Here is a 17,986-nt window from a genome sequence, read left to right as displayed (position 1 = left end):
TGTAGTAGCGTTTTTTGTGTGTTGCGTCGACACCGAAAGCGAACGATAGTAAACTTCAAGCTCATGTTGGCAGTGTCGAAAAAAGTGGCCTGTCAACATGCGACGCTTTTCATTTTCCTTAAAAAGTGCATACAGCATTTGTTTGTTTGCCCTAGTGCTTTAGTGCCCAGAGCCCCTAGTTTGCCCTAGTGCCCTAGACAGAGAAAGAAAACACGTTATTATTATTACCGGGCACATAGATCCCTAGGTCCTCGCACGACCCCACTACACAACTGTTTACCATTCTTGGACTATCGCCGTTGCAGCAGTGTCTGTGGCTTTACCACGACGGGCAAGCAGTTGTGCACTGAGATTTTTGGAGGATTCTACACGCGTTATGCATTCCCGCTACTAGTTGGAACTATGGTACCGCTTGAGCGGCTTCTCTTACGGTCCTTTCTTTTTTTTACACAACGCACGGTTTCGGGGAAATCGGTCGGTTAAGTGAAATCGCTACATGCAATGATGCAATCAAGCCGTCGCTCCACAAAATAGGCACCTTTCCCTGGATCTAACAGAAACGATTGACTGACTAGCAGTGCAAAAACGTTTCATGCCACGGGCACTTGACCCTTGCTGGTGTTTCCGTCGAAACAAATATTCGCACTAAAAACTAACGAGTGTAACCGCTGCGGCGGATAACGCTAGGAGCGATGGTTCTGACAAAGCGCGACCCGTACCACTGAACAGCTGATCACGATTACTCTCTTGTGAGGCCGATAATCGCAGCACTTCACGGGCAATCGCAGGAGAAAAACTACTTTTGTGTGATATTTTCCTCGTGCCTACAAAGCTTATTTCTAATTTCATTTGCGACATGGCGATAACGAAATGCGTTTCACGACGTCTCGACATGTAGCGACGGTACTGCAACATTTGTATCGCCGATGTCGGGGATCGCAGTCCAAAAATAGAAATGCGCTCAAATCAAACGCTCTTGCCTTTTTTGCCTGGGCGTCTTTGTGACCCTTCTGCGTACAGCAAGACACTAAGCAATATGTGGGCATACTGAGGACGGTGAAACTTGAGTGCGCGCGACGAGTGTGTACCAGTACGTGCTCTGAATCCGGCGGCTATCCTCCAACATGGCGGATCGCGCGCGGCGACCGCTAGATGGCAGTGCATTTCGCATAAGGTCTATATACCAGGCGTTTCACTCAAAGTGAACCAGAATTTTTATACTTAAGTTTTTTAAGGTATGAAGGCGGCTTCTGCGGAACAATAATACCTGCATTGGCAGACATCAGAAAACATGTAAATAATGTTAACTAGTTAGCGACTTAACTAATTTCTGATAATTAACTTTTTGACTATAACAGTTAGGCTACTGGTTGCAATTAGAGACTTGTAGCCGGTAGTTAGGAACAACCATACCAGCTTTTATAATTTCCAAAACACGATTACTCTCGGCACTGTGGCTCAACAAAATCTGGCTACATCGTGCCAAAATACATGCGCTTTCAAAAAGCATGCAGGCAAAGCAACCTTTCCAGTGCATGTAACTAGTTAAAAAAGCCCAATTTTTGTTGAGCCATAGCGCCGAGGGTAATCGCGTTTTAGAAATTCTAAAAACTAATATGGCTATTACTAACGATTGGCTACGAGTCTCTAACAGCAACCAGTAGCCCGACTGTTATAGTTAAAAAGTTGATTATCAGAAATTAGTTAACATTATTTACACGTTTTCTCATGTCCGCCAATGCAGGTATTATTTTGCCGCAGAAGCCGGCTTCACACGTGAGAAAGCCTATTTTCAGAAATTTTGGCGTCCCTTCGCTGAAACACCTGCCATATATACCTAGCAACCTGCCCGTCGTGTCAGGCGGCAGCTCGTTTAATCAAGAAAGGCTACTCGGGAAGAGCAACCTGGGTCGCAAGCCAATCCAAAAAACACAAGTCCCACTGACGGCAGCACCTGCCATAGAAGGACAGTGGTGCATCGTTTGACCACTGTGCCAGGAGTGCTAGGAAGACTACCAGGGATCTATGAATAAAGAGAATAACCAATTCCGCATATACGGAGATTCCATACAACTGCTATCCATGAACATTGGATCTGAACACCGAAACCGAAGGGAAAACTGAACTGCTAGCGCACCTAATACACATTTGGCCTTTTTTTAACCGCATTTTAACATTTTTTAAACCTCTCTCATGGCCAAGCTTATGGAATGCGGTTGTTTTGTTTCCAGAAGAAATGTCACGCACAGGCATTTGCAAAAGATTTTTTTACTTGCTTGAGCAAGGTATGTTAAAAGCAACCTGTTGATTACTAAATGGGGACTGAGCGTCGCTGGGAACCATGTTGTTTTCTTGTAGTGTGTTTGAGTCACGTCTTTTCTGAATTCTTGGTACCTTTCACTGTATAATTTACATGGCTGCTTTTGCACCTGTGTTTGCATAAGGTTCCTGTAACATAGATTGGTTCAGTTTTGTTGTGCAGATCCAGCAGCTGTTTTAATATTACGTGAACAGAATGGCACGCTGGTGAATCAGAATGTGACACCGTGCATCTGTAGTTTCAAATGACAGGAGACTACACTGGAATGTAAACAGAGCGTTGCATGCAGTGAACCCTTTTACAATAATCTCCTGGGCACCCGCCAGGCCTGTTTGTCCGCGGTTTTTGCCAACCAAGCCAGGCGAAAACGACAGAAAGGTCACTGCACGTGTTCTTCCACGAATGATGTTTTCTCGATCAATGATGCAGCGAACTGCAGGACAATAATTAGGTGCATAACTAGCATCTTCTAGGCCCTCGGGAGATACACGCATGGCCGCCACATGCACCGGCCTCAAGCAAGAAGACATGGTCAGGTTCTCCAGTGTGCTTTAGTCGTGGATTAAACAGATCAAGCGCAGTGTAGAAGGTGTGTCCACAGATGACCCTTATCTATCTGCTCTGGCTAGGTGAAGCCAGCACTGCTCTTAACTGCTGGCTGCAAAATAAGCTCACCCCAACCACTGTGAAGGAATTTTCACAGAAAAGATACGAAAATGCTCAGGTGACCTAACCTAGCAAATGTACTTCGCCTGCCAGCCACTAAAGGGATGCACTACTGGAAAAAAGTCCATTTCGAAAGCCTACATTTCAATGTTGTTCTCACTGCAGTCAACGGATTGAGTTCCCCAAATGTGCAACGGTAGACAGCCACTCATCCTTGAACACTACAGACACCAGAAAAGCACTCACCCCCCAGCACAAATCCCAAATCTCTCAACAGAGCAGATGCCATAACGTGGCGCTGGCTTCAGATGCACACTTTTCCAAACCTCTATCACAAACACCTCTTCTTCCCCAAACAATATCCTGGATGCTGTCCAACACATGCAGCAGCCATACACCCACACTCTTCCACTCCCTATGGGAATGTCCCGACACACAGGGGCACCAACCACCCATCATCTGACCCACTTTCACCTCTGTGTAGCTGCTCTGTCCAGCAGAGACCCACAAGACCGGCAACGGGTGATCGAGCTGGCACGCAGGATGAATCCTGGACCAAGGACACTGCCAGAAGATGACGGCGACCAACTACAAATCTACCACTGGTTAAATAAAAATTTTTCCTCTTCCTCCTGTAAATTTTTGTGGTTTATTTTGAGTTTTTAAAAAAATCTGTGCACAGTACACGTGCACGACAGCTGTTGGAAGGAGACAGTGTGTGTGGGTGTAAACTGCAGTTCAGGTGAAAAACTTGTGCCCAAGACCTGCTCAAACAATTAAAACATGTTTGGATTGTCATACAGTTGAATCCCGCTTCAATGCAATTCACGGGGCGAAAAATTTTGTTGAAGCGGAAGTTTTGTTGTCGTGAAATCGGGCCAGAATATTGACAGATTGGACTGGATAGTTATGAACAACGTTTATTTTACAAAAATCCGTCAGTTTTGATCTCTCACCATTTCAAAATTGGCGCCGTGGTGATTTTCTTGGTACTCCGAAAATATCGGAATCGCGTAATGAACGCACCCGCTATATTTTCTCTCAAAACTAACATTTTTTTCCACACGCGTTTGACAAGCGCCTTTGCTTTCATCGTGAGAGAACCGGTACTTGGAATGCACAGCCTGGAGGCATTTCAGCACGGACTATGCACGCGTGCACCTGTGTCACCGCACGTTGAGTAGCGGTCACATGCACGTGGAAATCGATCCTTCAGACGACATGCCAGAAATACAGTTGCTCCGATTCCACGAAGACGCTTTGCGACGCGCGGTATGAACATACCGGCGGAGAGTCATTCTGTTGAGACATCCGCTTAGAACCATCAACACTAGCAGTGGCTGCATTTGGTCAGTGCCTGAGTGATGCACCAGACGGAGAAAAAATTGGCAGTGGTTTAGCTCTGGTTTAACCTGGAGAATTGCGAAAGCAACGAGGAGAGAGAGAGAGAGAGGAGATGGAGAGCGCGCGGCAGCGGCCACAGCACGCTAGCTATGCGCCGCTACTGCGCATGCGCAACTGGCGAGCCCAGCGGCGGCGCGCCGGCTGTGCACCGTGTGACATCCCTGCTCCTCGCGCATGCGCAGTATGGCCTTTCTTCAGCTCCGCAAAATGGCTCGGCGACTCGCGTAGTGCTGCTTTCGAAAAAAAAAAAAAGCTATCACGCTGCTTGCTTGTGACGCAAAAGCGAGACTACAGCAACTAGAGAGCGCCCTAGCCGGCGTTAGGCTTCCTGCAACGACATGCCACCCACCGGCGCGCCGGGCGACAGCGGATCCTTGCACGTCGCTTGCTCGGTGTCGCTAGGCCTAACGCCTTACGTGCTCTGCAAAGCCTCGGAAAAAGCGCTCTGGAACTGGCCACCGGTTATCATATAACGTTTAACATTTTTACCGATTTCCGTTGACACGATTGCTTCACACTGAAATGAACGCTGTAGAACTCATTTCCATTATGCCTTCGTCAGCGAAGCGAGCGAAAAAGCAGAAAGCCGCCTAGCACCAACGACCGCGGTTCGAAAGCGCGGAGTTCGGGCCGCCGGCAAAACATTCGCAGGCAGTCGTGTGCTGCATCGCATCTTTATGCACACATGACTGCACATTAATTCCGATTCTCCAGGGGAATGTCAGCTGCGCTACTGAAAGTGCAAACTGTCTTCAGCAGCCGTTTTCAGTAAAAACTAACAGGATACGGGCGCGTGTGGACGTGCAAAAAAAAAAAAAAGTTGGCCACTTAATCGCAAAAATTTCGTTGAAGCGGAACCTCGCTCCGAAACTTGTCTGTTGCCGAGGAAAATAATTGCATTGCCTTGTATGGTATGCTGACGGGGAATTGGAAATACTTCGTTGTGGCGGAAATTTCGCTGCCGCGGCATTCGTTGCAGCGAGGTTTGACTGTAATAGGTCTTCGTTGGGATACTTGACAGTGTAGATGGGGGAAGATGTGAACAGAACTGCTGTTTCAGCCCTCAGATTTGGATACTGTGTAAATTCCAAGTGAAAAAAAAAAACTGCCACCTCATATTGTGTTCACGTCATATTCATGGGACAGAGATGAGGACCAGGTGGTTTTCATTTAAAAATAACATGCTACATCACGTTGCTAGTGTTTTCATACTGTGCCCATGTCATTATAAGCAGCCTAACTACAGGTACGGACAAAAGTAAATGGAGTACGCTATTGCGTTGTTGCATTTTTCATGCCTTGCCTAACTGAAACTGCCAGCTGGTGCATGTACAGCTGGCCAAATCTTTAGCTGGCGTGCGTGACGGTCGCGTTTTTCGGGCTCCTGCAGCTTATTACAAAGCAAACTTGCGAAAACATCAAATTTAAGCAAAGACTCAATAAGTCCGTACTTAATATCGAGCTTTCCGCAAGATTTCTTCATCCCAAAGCGCAGCAGCACAGAAAAAGCGGCCGTCGCGCACGCCAGCTAAAGATTTGGCCGACTGTACATGCTGGTAGTGGACGCTAGTGTGCGATCTCATGCACAAACAATGTTTCTTCAATTCCAGTAGAGAAGGCGGGGTTGCACTCAGAACGGAATAGCATACTCTGTTTACTTACGTTCACACCTGCACGCCCACTGCAGTACAAAGGCCCCTTCTACATCACTATTAGTTAAAGGGGTTCACTTTGAATAAAAATATATTGTAGCGCATACATAAGCTCAGTTTTTGCTTCGAAATTCCTTGTATTTCTATGATGTTGCAGAGGGAAATACCCTCCGACACCTGTGCATCTTCAGGGAGCATTGCTTCAGTACTGTTAAGAATACTTTAGATACATTTAGGTCCGTTGCGCTACCACCTAACCAAGCAAGGCTACCCATGGGCCCAGAAAGCACCCACCTTTACCTGGTGCTTTCCCCATGACAGAAATGGCAGCTGATGCATACAGGTTTTCTAAGGCTACATGATGTAGGGCACCAAGTTTTTTTGCTTCTGCGTATGGCATGCTTCTGTGACAAGTATAAATGTAGTACATACAGTGTTTGTGTTGCTTTTTTTTTGTGATCTGCAAGTGGAGCAGGCTTTTTGCAGACACTGTTGGAGGCCACGAGGGAAGCTTTGGCGAGGCTTTCGTACGAGAGTGAGAGCTTTTTCACTTTACAGATCGTCCTTGTAGGGTTTCATACCGTATACACGAAGCACTGCTGTACTTATGCACAAATATACTGTGGTAAATTGGTTTTTGAGGAAAGGAAATGGCGCAGTATCTGCCTCATATATCTCGGTGGACACCTGAACTGCGCCGCAAGGGAAGGGAGAAAGGTGGGTGTGAAAAAAGAAAGAGAGAAAGAGGTGCCGTAGTGGTGGAGGCCTCCGGCATAATTTTGACCACCTGGGGATCTTTAACGTGCACTGACATTGCACAGCACACAGGTGCCTTTTGTGTTTCGCCTCCATCAAAACGCAGCCGCCGCGTTCGGGTTCAAACCTGGGTACTCCAGCTCGGCAGACGAGCGCCTTAACCACTGAGCCACCGCGGTGCAGGGAATATACTGTGTGTTGCGCATTTATTGCAATGAATTACAAGAAATGTTTTCACAGGCTGCTGGAATGTTAGTGTTCAAATCTTCCACAGAAGCTGCATTTGGTTTAGGCCCAGTGTGTTGGTGACTTCTCTGGTTTCAAAGCGCAGCTCTTAGGCACCCGTTTGTGGGTCGAGCAGTGTCCCTCACTCCTTGGTGTAACTGGCACAGCAAATGAGCAGCACAGCGGAGGATGAAAAAGAGTGAACCCGGATTGCAGTGGAGGACAAAAGTATGGCGATAATGAAGAGGAAAGCGGAAGAGTGTATGGCGGCAGGCAGAAGACGGGTTCCGCGGCGGCAACCCACTAAAAGATGGCAGTAGAGTAGTCTGCACCGGAGCCTTAGCGCGCCATCGTCTGTTCGCCCAAGGAGAGGCTCAGCGGCGGCAGACCGCTGTGTGCTGCCCAAGCCAAAACCCAGAGCCACTTCCGTTGGGCACGGCGTGCTCTGTATGTGGTCGCCTGCGGTTCAAATACCGCAGCGGCTGCTCTCAGAAATCTTATTACCAAGAAGTGTAATCGTCGGCCAATTTTTTTTATATGTCTGTAGACTCAACATACATAAGGCAGCAATGCAACGCACCAAATGAAGGGCATGGATAAGAACACAGTCAACAGCAAACTAGAAGGGCTTTACGAGTTCTGTTCCAGAGAACCAATGACAATTGACCAAACACTATGCCACTGTTCCTTGTGGTATACAAAGCAAACAAACAATGTTCTGGAGGAAGACAACTTCCTAAAACCAAACATGGCGAGTTTGAGAAACCCAGAACAGCCAGATCTGAGGAAAATCCATTGAGCAGCAAGAGCCTTCAACCTGCAGGACGCAGCGCTGTTCAGAAGAGCTAAAGCATATGAGAAAAATAAGGTGACCTTTGCGCTACCTAAACGACTTCATCGAGAAATCCTCATATCCTGTCCCAGCAACATAATGACAGGGCACATGGATATGATGGGAACCCTGGGAAAAAATTAGCTGCGGTTCAACTACTCTTGAACCTGGTTAGAGAGCAAAAGCTATGGCGTATCGGGCAACTATACACAGCTTGGCATCTGCAACGTCGAGTGCGTTCTGGACACTGCATAGGCAGCGCGCCCACACTGCCACCCTGAAAGGTGGCAGGTAATGGTTGATCGCGAGTTTGCTCACCCAATGAACGCTGCGGCCTATTGCTGCAGTGCCGCATGTCTGGCACAACGTTGTCAGCGCTAACGCATGGAGCCCACATCTCTCTCACCACCCCTCGTACCTCAAAGCGCGATTCAGGCGTTCACTGACCCAGGGAGCCAGTTATGCACACTTCCTTTCCTTAAAATCATCAGTCTAAAACATTGCCAACGCCAATGAACATAATGAACGCTGACAGCATATGGCTTCAGTGCCGCATTTCTGCCACAACCTTGTCAATGCCAACGCATACAGTGCACATCTGCACTACCACCATGTAGCTTGAAGCACGGCTGAGGTGTCCACTCTCCCAGGGGGCCAGTTATGTGCCTTTCCTTTGCTTTCGCAAGCTCGCCACTCTTCATCGGTTTCGTAGCTTAAGGCGGGACTGAGGTGTCCACTGTCCCAGGGGGCCAGTTATGCACCTTTCCTTTGCTTTCGAAGCTGCCGCTATTCATCGGTTTCGTAGCTTAAGGCGTGACTAAGGTGTCCATTGCCCCAGGGGGCCCAGTTATGCACCTCTCCTTTATCTTTTGGCAAAGTGGCATGGCTTTGGATATGAAGGTCATTTGAAGGTCAAACTTGCGGCCACGGCGAAACTGACTTTACCTAGCATAGTGAAGCTTTCGCTTCAAAATTTGCCAGTGCTGCTTTTAGCCAAAAATATCTGCTGACATGACAAATTATACGTATCGCCACGCCAGGAATGTCGAGCCTGTGAGACCTAGGAGACCATCCAGCCTGCTGCAGCCCCTGCTGTCTGTGGCTTTCAGTAGCTCAGAATGAAATCCCTGGGACATTTAATGTAGTCATTAAGCGGAAATTGGGTCCCCACTGATACGGCACTGCAGTCCAAGCCCGAACACAGTGGGATCAGCGAGCAAAGAAAGCATGCACCAATGGAAAAATGCGAGGGAGCAGGTGCAGGGTTGAGAACAAAGATCTCAGCAAACAAACAAGTGGCATTGTGGTCAAGAATACCAGCAAGCACACGTGCGTTTGCGCTCATTTTTATCTTCTATACAGAAAATAACTGCGCAAGCCATTTGATGCTTTTAACCATGTCATGAGTCACCTTATAACCAGTTTATACGGACAATGATGTTGCTAAAGAAAGAAAGCACTGACAGCGTGAGCAAGTAATGCCGTTGGCACTGAACACATATGCCATAGCTCACATTGATTCTGATGTTTAAAATCCTTCCCTCTCAGCAGATACAAAGTTAAATGACATAACATGCATTTTTGTCTAATTTATATCTTGCTAAATTTACTTCTATGCTGACCCAATGCCATTTGTTGGGATTGTGGTTATAAGCTATTGCGCAACTTCTGCGGAAACATGGTTTCTAATGGTGTTTTTGGAATCAGGAAATCATCACAAAAATTTGGTTCAAGACTTAAGTTTACAAGCAAAGTTAAAGTGCTAAGTTAATGGCCAGATACAGGTACAAGAGGCAGCTAGTGCATTTGCATGAAGGTATATTTTACAAAGTTTTATCGAGTTTCAGTCTGAAAGAGACTGCCGCCATGTAAGAAGTGATGCATGTGCAATGTCTCTCTTTTTTTTTTAGGCCAATACTTCTGCTTGTAGGATGCAAGTGCTGCTCTGCTTTTGACATGAACTCAAGACGGCAAGAAATTTTGTTGAGCACACAAGAGGCTAAACCTGCTAAGGGTTTGTCTCGCTATTCCTGGATGATTGGTGATGACGTGAGCGGCTGATCACATGAAGCGATGGGAAGACGTTTAAGAGTTCAAAATGAGTTGTCCAGGCTGGTCACCCAAAAGCATTTAGGGTATTCAGTTGTGCACGTTGTCCAAGTGGTTCACACTGTAAAGCTTAGTTAAAAGTACAGCCTTTTCTGGGATCAGTGTGCAGATACTACATGCCTAAAGGTAAAATGTTGCGCTTTTTGGAATATCTACAGGTGTCGACTGTACAGTATTTTTGCTTTGAAGACTGCCCATTAAATCTCACGCCGCACATAATTTTCAGTGTTAAAACATTTTTACAGCCATCCTCGCGCAGTGCTTCCATCAAAATCGTGTAGCCAATTGGTTTTATGAATATAGTTGAGCCCACTTATAATGAGCCTGACGGTCGTGTGGATTGAATTTGTTGTATCTGAGGTTCATAGTAAGTGGACTTCCCAATTTAGAGACAGAAATCCAAGCCCAACAATATTGGCATTTATTGAAAAGTTGCGTGTCAATTTTCATTGGAGGCCATATCATGGTGCTTTCCAAGCTCTCCAGAGCATTCATACGTGTGTTCCTTGCTGAGACCTTAGGTGCCAACAAGCTGCTTTAAGAACACGATTTAACTAATCCCGGTAAAAGCACTGATGGCAGCTGGTGTCAGGTTGGCCTCCTTATCATTGTCATCAGATTCTTGGCAGTCAGGAAGTTCTTGTACTTATCGTACAATAGCTTCGCCAGTGTATGGCTTCGCCATGCCAGCATCATGGTCCGCACCAACGAAGTCATCCCAAGCGATATAATACCTGGCCATCTGTGCATCGTCAACGTGTTGCTTCAAATCCACATGTGTACAATCATGTGGACGTTCAACAGGGCCCTCACTTGTTCCTTGACCCATAAACAATGCTTTATGGAAAAAATTCTCCATGTGGTCTGCAGTCAGACCCATATCCCCAAGGCTTTAATCATTTCCATTGCGGCAAGCAATGATACTCGTACCAGAATGCCACCACCTGGTGTGTCAAATGCTATCAGCATGCGCTGGCTGATGCACTGATTACAGGACATCTTGAGTGCGTGAATGGCGCCCACGTGCAGAGTTTGGATCTGACACTAGGCATTCGGTGGCAAGGAGAGCATGGTCACTCCAATCAGAGAAGGTAACATGTGGCACATCACAAAGTTGTAAAGCATGAGCAGGGGCTTATATTTTCTTCATTATGTCATGGCCAAACTCAACAAGCCCCTCGGCGTACAAGCCGTGCCCGATACCCTCCACCCAAATGGAACTTATGACTGGTTGCATGCTCGTCGAATAAAAAAATTAGCCTCTCATTTACTTCCTTACACTACTGCGACGTAGGTACGCTAGTATAATATGTAACCTTTCGCATAGGCTATTTATGACGGTTTTACAGACAGTGTAAGAGGCAGCTGACGTGATGCGGTTTCTGCCTTTCTACTTGGCTGCAACTTAGCGTGCACGGGGTTCGTCCTTTCCATGGGGCTGCAGCTGCTGTGAAACCGGTTTTATTCCTTCACCAGGACACCACACACAACCTGTCACCTTCTTTTCGTCTTCCTGTACTCTGCAAGAGGAGGGGGAGAATTCCTCCTCTCCACTTTGCCACCTGCCAACTGCAGGTGGAGGCTTCACTAAGATGCATAATGGATTATTTGCTAGTGACCCACCTAGTGCTAGCGCACTCCACCTGCCAGCCATGACAGGTGGCAGTTGGAGGCTTCATCTGCAGCAGACAGGAGGGCTTTTTCACTAGCTAGGTATCTAGTGCTAGCGCACTAAAACACAAAGTCGTGCGTTACCCAGGTCTTTGAGTTTGGCTAGTAGCTTATGAAAACGTAGCTCAAAAAGCATAGCAGCTAGCAAGACTTGCCGATGATAAAACACAGCTGCCAGTCGCTGCCACCAATCCTTGTGCACAGAAAGAGGTGAACGCAAAAGTTTGTTGTGCCTTCAACCAGTGAAGGTGTTGCCTTTGAGGGCATGCGTTTTTGATGGCAGAATTTGGCAAAACTGTGTTGTTTTGTGAGCAATGTCTCGACTTTTTTATCGCGTTTCTGGGTCCCCACATTCTTCCCGGATGCGGGTGTCAATGGTTCCTGTAGGCGCTCTTCAGTTTTCGCGCTTACAGAAAGGGCTAGTTTTTCGACTGTGAGCCTGAATTTACGGTGCCTTCTTGTTCAATCTAACTGAGTCACCCTGCCACGGCTGTTCGTTGTATCTGAGACGCAGCCCCATCGCCCTTATGCATATTTTCACGGCAGCACCGCCGTTGTGCATAATAAGCGAGCGTTTGTTATAACTGTAGCTGTTATGTGCAGGCTTGACTGTATATATGTGCACTTACCGGCACCTTAATATCGAATAAGACTGCTCGCATGACTAGTCCCTTTAAAAAATTAAGCACACATTAAAATTGTAGGCACGTGAAGTGTGCACAGAGTTGGCCTTTAGTTTGAAAATTACGGTACTGCAAAAGAATAATTTTCCGACTTATCTGCAAGGGAACCATTCATACTATTGGCTAAGAATGTGTCAGTTATTTACCAGGCACATTTTGAGCTATCTAATTACTTATTTCACCTGTAGTAACTCAAACCTCACCCAAAATGACTGTGACCATGTCTTTCTCGAACTCACTCTGCATGCATAAATTTCAGCGCCTCAAGTCCCTGCTGCTTAGCGTTGCACTTCAGCAACAGCAAAATGATGCTTTTCATCATCATTAATAGATCTATGTACAGTCAAAGACCCAATAATATTGACCACACTTCGGCGTTCAAGCTATTCCCTTGCAATATGCGACATAAAAATTAAGTTACAGCCTTAGTGTGGAAGTGCACAAGCAGAATTTCCTCGCATATTTATCAAGGAATTAATTTTTGCGTATTGCTTTGAATTTTAAACCTCACAGTTCACGGACCAAAAAAATGTAATGAAAACCCACAAAATATGGCCATTTTTCCCACGGTAGAGAAAAAGTTAAAGGTTCATTTGTTGACAGAACAGCATCAGTTCACCTAAAGTGCTGCATCTGTACAAGCCATGGAAATGATATTCAGTGCTGACATTAGGTGCTGTAATCAAACTCAATGGAGAGGCGTGACGTTTCATGTGAAAGCTCGATCTGTGTAGTTAAAGCGAAAAATTTAAACGTGGAGAAGCTCGACCTGCAGCAGTAGAAAACGGCCAGCAAATGGCGCTGAACAAAAAAAAAAAGCCCAAAGCGAGCGTAAGGCAATGGCAAGAGGAGCCAATCATCACTCAGAAAAGCACCGATTGAAAAAGTGGCAGAGGAGGAAGTGTGAGGGTTGGCACAGCCATGGCAAAGTTAGAAGAATGGCGGCACTTTCAACATCAAGGAATGTTAAAGGAGTTCTGAAAGAGGCTCTCAAAAATGTTAGAGATCACTGCGGCAACCCGGACTGGGGGAATGCGGAAGCATTGATGCCTGCTCCACACTTGTCACCTCTCTATGCTTCACTTGGGACTTGCATGAGTCAGGTGACTGGGGTTCGCTTGGCATCCGTTGTGAAGCATGTTTCAAATGCCTTACTTCAGCATGTTTCCGGAGGCGAGTGTTCGGTGACTGGGGTTCCTTTCGCTTTTGTTGCGAAGCACGTTTCAAACGCTTGGCTTCGGTATTTTGTTCCTGACGTTCCCTCACACGTTTCCTCATTGCGGACATTTTGGTGGAATTTGAAGACGCACCGTCTGGCGACGTAGAAGCCCCGTCCATGAACACAAACATGCCAATGCGCACCCAATGACACAACACGCGCACTGGCAGCAAGGCTATGACTGACGCAAGCCAGAAGCGCCCAAAGCAAAGGTGACGCACACAAACTTTCTAGAAGTTTCTTTCATCGCGCCACCGCTCACACCATCCTGCCGTCTCCCTCTCCTCTGATGTTACGGTAACCCCATTTCAACGAGACCGCATGATGACATGCGTTACCAAGACAACCATGTTGGTTCACCACCACCGCATTTGCAGCCCAATTATACAGTAAAAGCTCGTTAATTCGAACTTCACAGGACCGGGAAAAAAGTTCGAATTATCCGATGTTATAAATATCGAATGGCCGCGAAAAAACTGACAAGAACCATTTGCATTAGGGTATATGTGCCGCATTTACTCGCGTAACGAACCCACTCGCATAATGAACCCACCCATCCGTATTACTGCCCAAGAATTTGAAAAAAAAAAAAAAGCGTCAGTCGTTAACGCTTCCCCTCCATTCGGCACCGTCACGGTCCGCAGCGCATTTCTTGGCGGCGCGCCAAGATGCTGCGCAGCGATAACATCACGGTGTGTTTACTTGAGGGAAGCGAACTTGGCAGAGTGCCAACGCTTGTCCGGTTGCGCTCGTCCGGTTGCGCAAGCCTCGTTTTCAGTACGTTCGCCTTATCGTGCCATGGGCGATTGGGGCGGACGCCGTCTACTGCCACTCAATCATTGGAACACACGATAGAAGCAAACGCCTTTTGCAGCGAATGATGCTAAAAGCCGGCGTCATGATCGCGGCTTACCGCGTGCTTCCGTTGGCGACTGATGGGTGGAAGGATGGACGACACTCGCAAAGAAAAAAAAAGTTTTTCACACGTAATTTGTAGCGCCCGTCCGAAGTCATAGCCTTTCGTGGGCGTTGGATGGGGCCGCGCCGACAGTACTTATCCCTATTTCCGATCGAATTAACAGGGCTCGAATTAACGAGTATTTAGTTGCGAGTTCCGGAGGTTGCGCGGAAAAGAGGATAGGCGGCCGCCACTGCGGCCGCCAACCCCTACCCTCCGGCACCACTGGCCGCCGCGCCGGTGATGGCGCCACTCAAGGCTTTATACCCACTCTTCCACGGTTTTATCTGGTTCCATATCTTCTGTGCCCTTTTAGGACGTGCGCAGCATGTAACTATGCTGGGGTGCTTTTTTTTTTTTTTGGCCACGTGCTGTGTGCTAAGCCGCCCAGACGCGGCGGCGCGTAGTTCGAATTATCCGTAGTGGAACCGACTCGCTTTCGAAATAACGGGCTTTTTTTATACATAGACCTCTATGGAGCTTGGCCGGACCAAGTAGTGTAGTTCGAATTATCCGCAAGCTCGTTAATTCAAACCTCGATAATTCTAATTATCCGAAAATTCGAATTATCGAGGTTCGAATTAACGAGCTTTCACTGTATCACTTTTTTTCCGCACATTTCATTAATTAATGGTTTGTAATTAATTTTTATGTTAATTGACACTTTTCGATGTGTTTTTTTAAATTAATTTTAATTAACCACATTTTAATCTATTTCATACCTTCATCCAGCTTGGTTGCGTATTTTCCCACAATTTCGACGTCCAAGGCTGTTTTGACGTCCACCCACTATATTGATGTCCGTGGCTATTTCGACGGCTGACTTTTTCGCCTCTAACTAATAACTTCACATGGATCAAATTTGACGCACATTGACACTTTATCATCCTCTATCACAATCAATCATTCTTTTACTCCTAACTCTTCCTCGAACGACGTAAGGGCTGCCGACACGTTTTGCGTCCACTTTCTGCGGACACGAAACCATGAACATAACCAAGTAATGCTTTCGCATTAATAAAGTTGCCGTATGCTTGGGTTGTTAAAGGACGCCGCTTCACGAATATCCTCAAGCAAGAATTTTTTCAATGCGTTTTGTAGAAGCTGAGTTATCTGTAGTCAAAATTTGAATTTCCACGTCTTTGCGCCTTTCCCTCTGCTCTCATCCCTTTTTGCACCCACGTGGCGCAGGAATTCCACAGAAAGGGGGCAATGCAGCCGACTGGTTGCGGCCATAATAGCTGTGTGACATCTGAAAAATTTGGCATAGCGCACCAAGATAGCCCTCCGCTGCTGACAATGAGTGCTACATGACATGTTGCATGTGGATTTGGGCTAAAGCCCGGCACCGCTGGCTGCCACGAGGTGTGGAAGCAGGAATTTTTAAACATGCAATGTAAATTATCGGCTCGCTTTTGAGGCCTTGTACGTGGCATGAATGCTCGGTGGCCTGTACTCTACATAATGCAAGAATTTTACAGCCAATCTCAAACACCCTTTTCAGGGACCCTTTAAAGAATGTAGCATAGTAGTGGCCTCTATACTCTAAGTTGACATGCAGCCCAACAGGGGGAAACAATAGAAGACAGTCCCTTGCTGCTTTGTGGGCAGTCAGACTGCAACTTTTGGGCACAAAAGAAGTGACGGGAGCACAGTCAAGCAAGGAGTCTTTGGGGTACAAGAAAGTACTGGCCTCGAATGCTGGGCTTGGTGTAATAGTACTGGTAGCCCACCAGTGAGCCCTTGTTGACCCAATGGTCCCCATCCGAGTTCATATAGATTCCCTGTGCTTGGACCAATGAACTCAGAGTTATTGTACTGGTAGCCTACCAGAGAGCTCACTTCAACTCCGAACGCCCCCGATGAGCGTGTAATGGTTTGCGGCAGCGCCTCGCTACCCTGGGTGGTGACGCACCCTCTCTTGAACTAAGTGCAGCTGTCTTCTCCTAGCAAGAAGCTTCCGATCTGTTCCTTCAGATAGTGCACCCCTTATCACCTGGGCGCAACCCCCCTACTCACAACAAGCACACGAGACCAATCAGTCTTGTCCATGTGGCGGCCGCTACCAGCACTGGCAACTTGTCATTTTCATAAGGTTATCAGAACAGGCCCCGATTGAGGTTCATTCACGTGTAGTATATTTTAGAGCAGTGCTGTTGCAGCATGCAAGAGGGCAACTATGTTGGCACCTAGGAATTTTCTGTGCTCGCTTTCAACATAATAAAAAAGTTAACTACACAAAAGGTAGTCTCCTACAAACATTCTCGTTTGACACATTATAGGCAAGCTACATCTTTCTAATTAGAATATGGCTGCTCTAAATATCTATGGAATTAATTAAAAAGGCTAGGCAGAATACGAAATAGAAATAAAAAAAAACAGTGCTCATGCTATTTGGCTACCAACAACATGCAACTGTCCATGTAGGATCACAAAGCACTCAAGACTCCCTGAATACCTGTTTACACTATTATCACAACTACTATACTACTCTAGCATTACGCATAATGGGAGCAAGCAGAAGGGCATGCATTGCAAAAGGAGTGTAAGGTTTTTTTTGCCAAAATGCAATCAGGCAGTAGGTAGGCAACAAAAGCTTCTTCACCTTGTAGAGTTGCAGGTATGAAGGCCGAAAGTTGTGCGACCATTCGGAAAGGCAATGGGCCTCATCAATGCAGGCAAAAGCCACTGGAGGAAGCTCACGGATAATACTACTCCCTTCCACAAGGCTCTCAGGGGAGACAAGCAAGAAATGGACCCGACCTTCTTGAATCTGTGTCAAAACTTGCTGCCTTTGGGCATGTGGCATCGCACTATGCAAGAATGCTGCCTTTAGACATGGTGCCAGTCTTGCCACCTAGAAGCAAAGTCAAGCTTGGTAACTTGCTCACAAAGCTAACACAGCTCTGGCACACAGAAAAATAAATTACAAAACTTCAGCATGCTTCAGTGATCAGAAAACCTACCAGTTAATCCATTAATGCATCAGGTGGACAGTACATTTGATTGCTTGTTCGGTTGGGAAAATGAACCGCTGTGTAAGGCTGCCCTATAGAACCTGGCAAATATACTTGTCGGTACAGTGGCAAGTAAAAAAGACAGTATGATTGACAACTCGAGTGGCGGGAAAAAAAAAAAAAGGAATTTTTCGGATTCGATGACTACCTGCTGAACCACCTTTAAGACTGAGAGTGGAAATGGCCTGGCATTCTTGTTATTGTTGCTCTCATGAACAGAAGCATTGTGCTTCGCCATTCTACCACTACGATGATTGGCCACGTGCGAATCTTTTTTACTCACCACTGTACATCTGCCACCCACTTGTACCACAGACATTTCCACAGTGTAAGGCATGGCAGTCCAAAGTGTTCAGGGGAATCCCCCAAGACAGAGTAATTTGAAATAAGGTAGCAATTACTCAGTACAGTAGAAGCCCGCTGTTACATTTTTCATGGGCCCGCGGGAAAAAAAAAAAATGTACCAGCCAGGAA

General features: G+C 46.6%; 1 protein-coding gene across 2 annotated transcripts in view; it reads right to left on the bottom strand.

Moving 5' to 3' along the window:
- The window catches only part of RecQ4 (RecQ4 helicase), a 61,271-nt gene that overhangs the window by 33,916 nt on the left and 9,369 nt on the right, over positions 1–17,986 (bottom strand). For both annotated transcript variants that reach the window (XM_089580085.1, XM_089580086.1), the window contains exon 11: positions 17,101–17,352. In XM_089580085.1, the coding sequence (XP_089436211.1) occupies positions 17,101–17,352 (252 nt within the window). The remainder of the gene's footprint in view (positions 1–17,100; positions 17,353–17,986) is intronic.

Source organism: Amblyomma mixtum, chromosome 3, assembly GCF_055824585.1.
Source record: "Amblyomma mixtum isolate Tamu chromosome 3, ASM5582458v1, whole genome shotgun sequence".
NCBI classification, from domain to species: Eukaryota; Metazoa; Arthropoda; class Arachnida; order Ixodida; family Ixodidae; genus Amblyomma; species Amblyomma mixtum.
The sequence above is the reverse complement of the archived record's forward strand: the minus strand, read 5'-3'. Positions and strand labels throughout refer to the sequence as shown.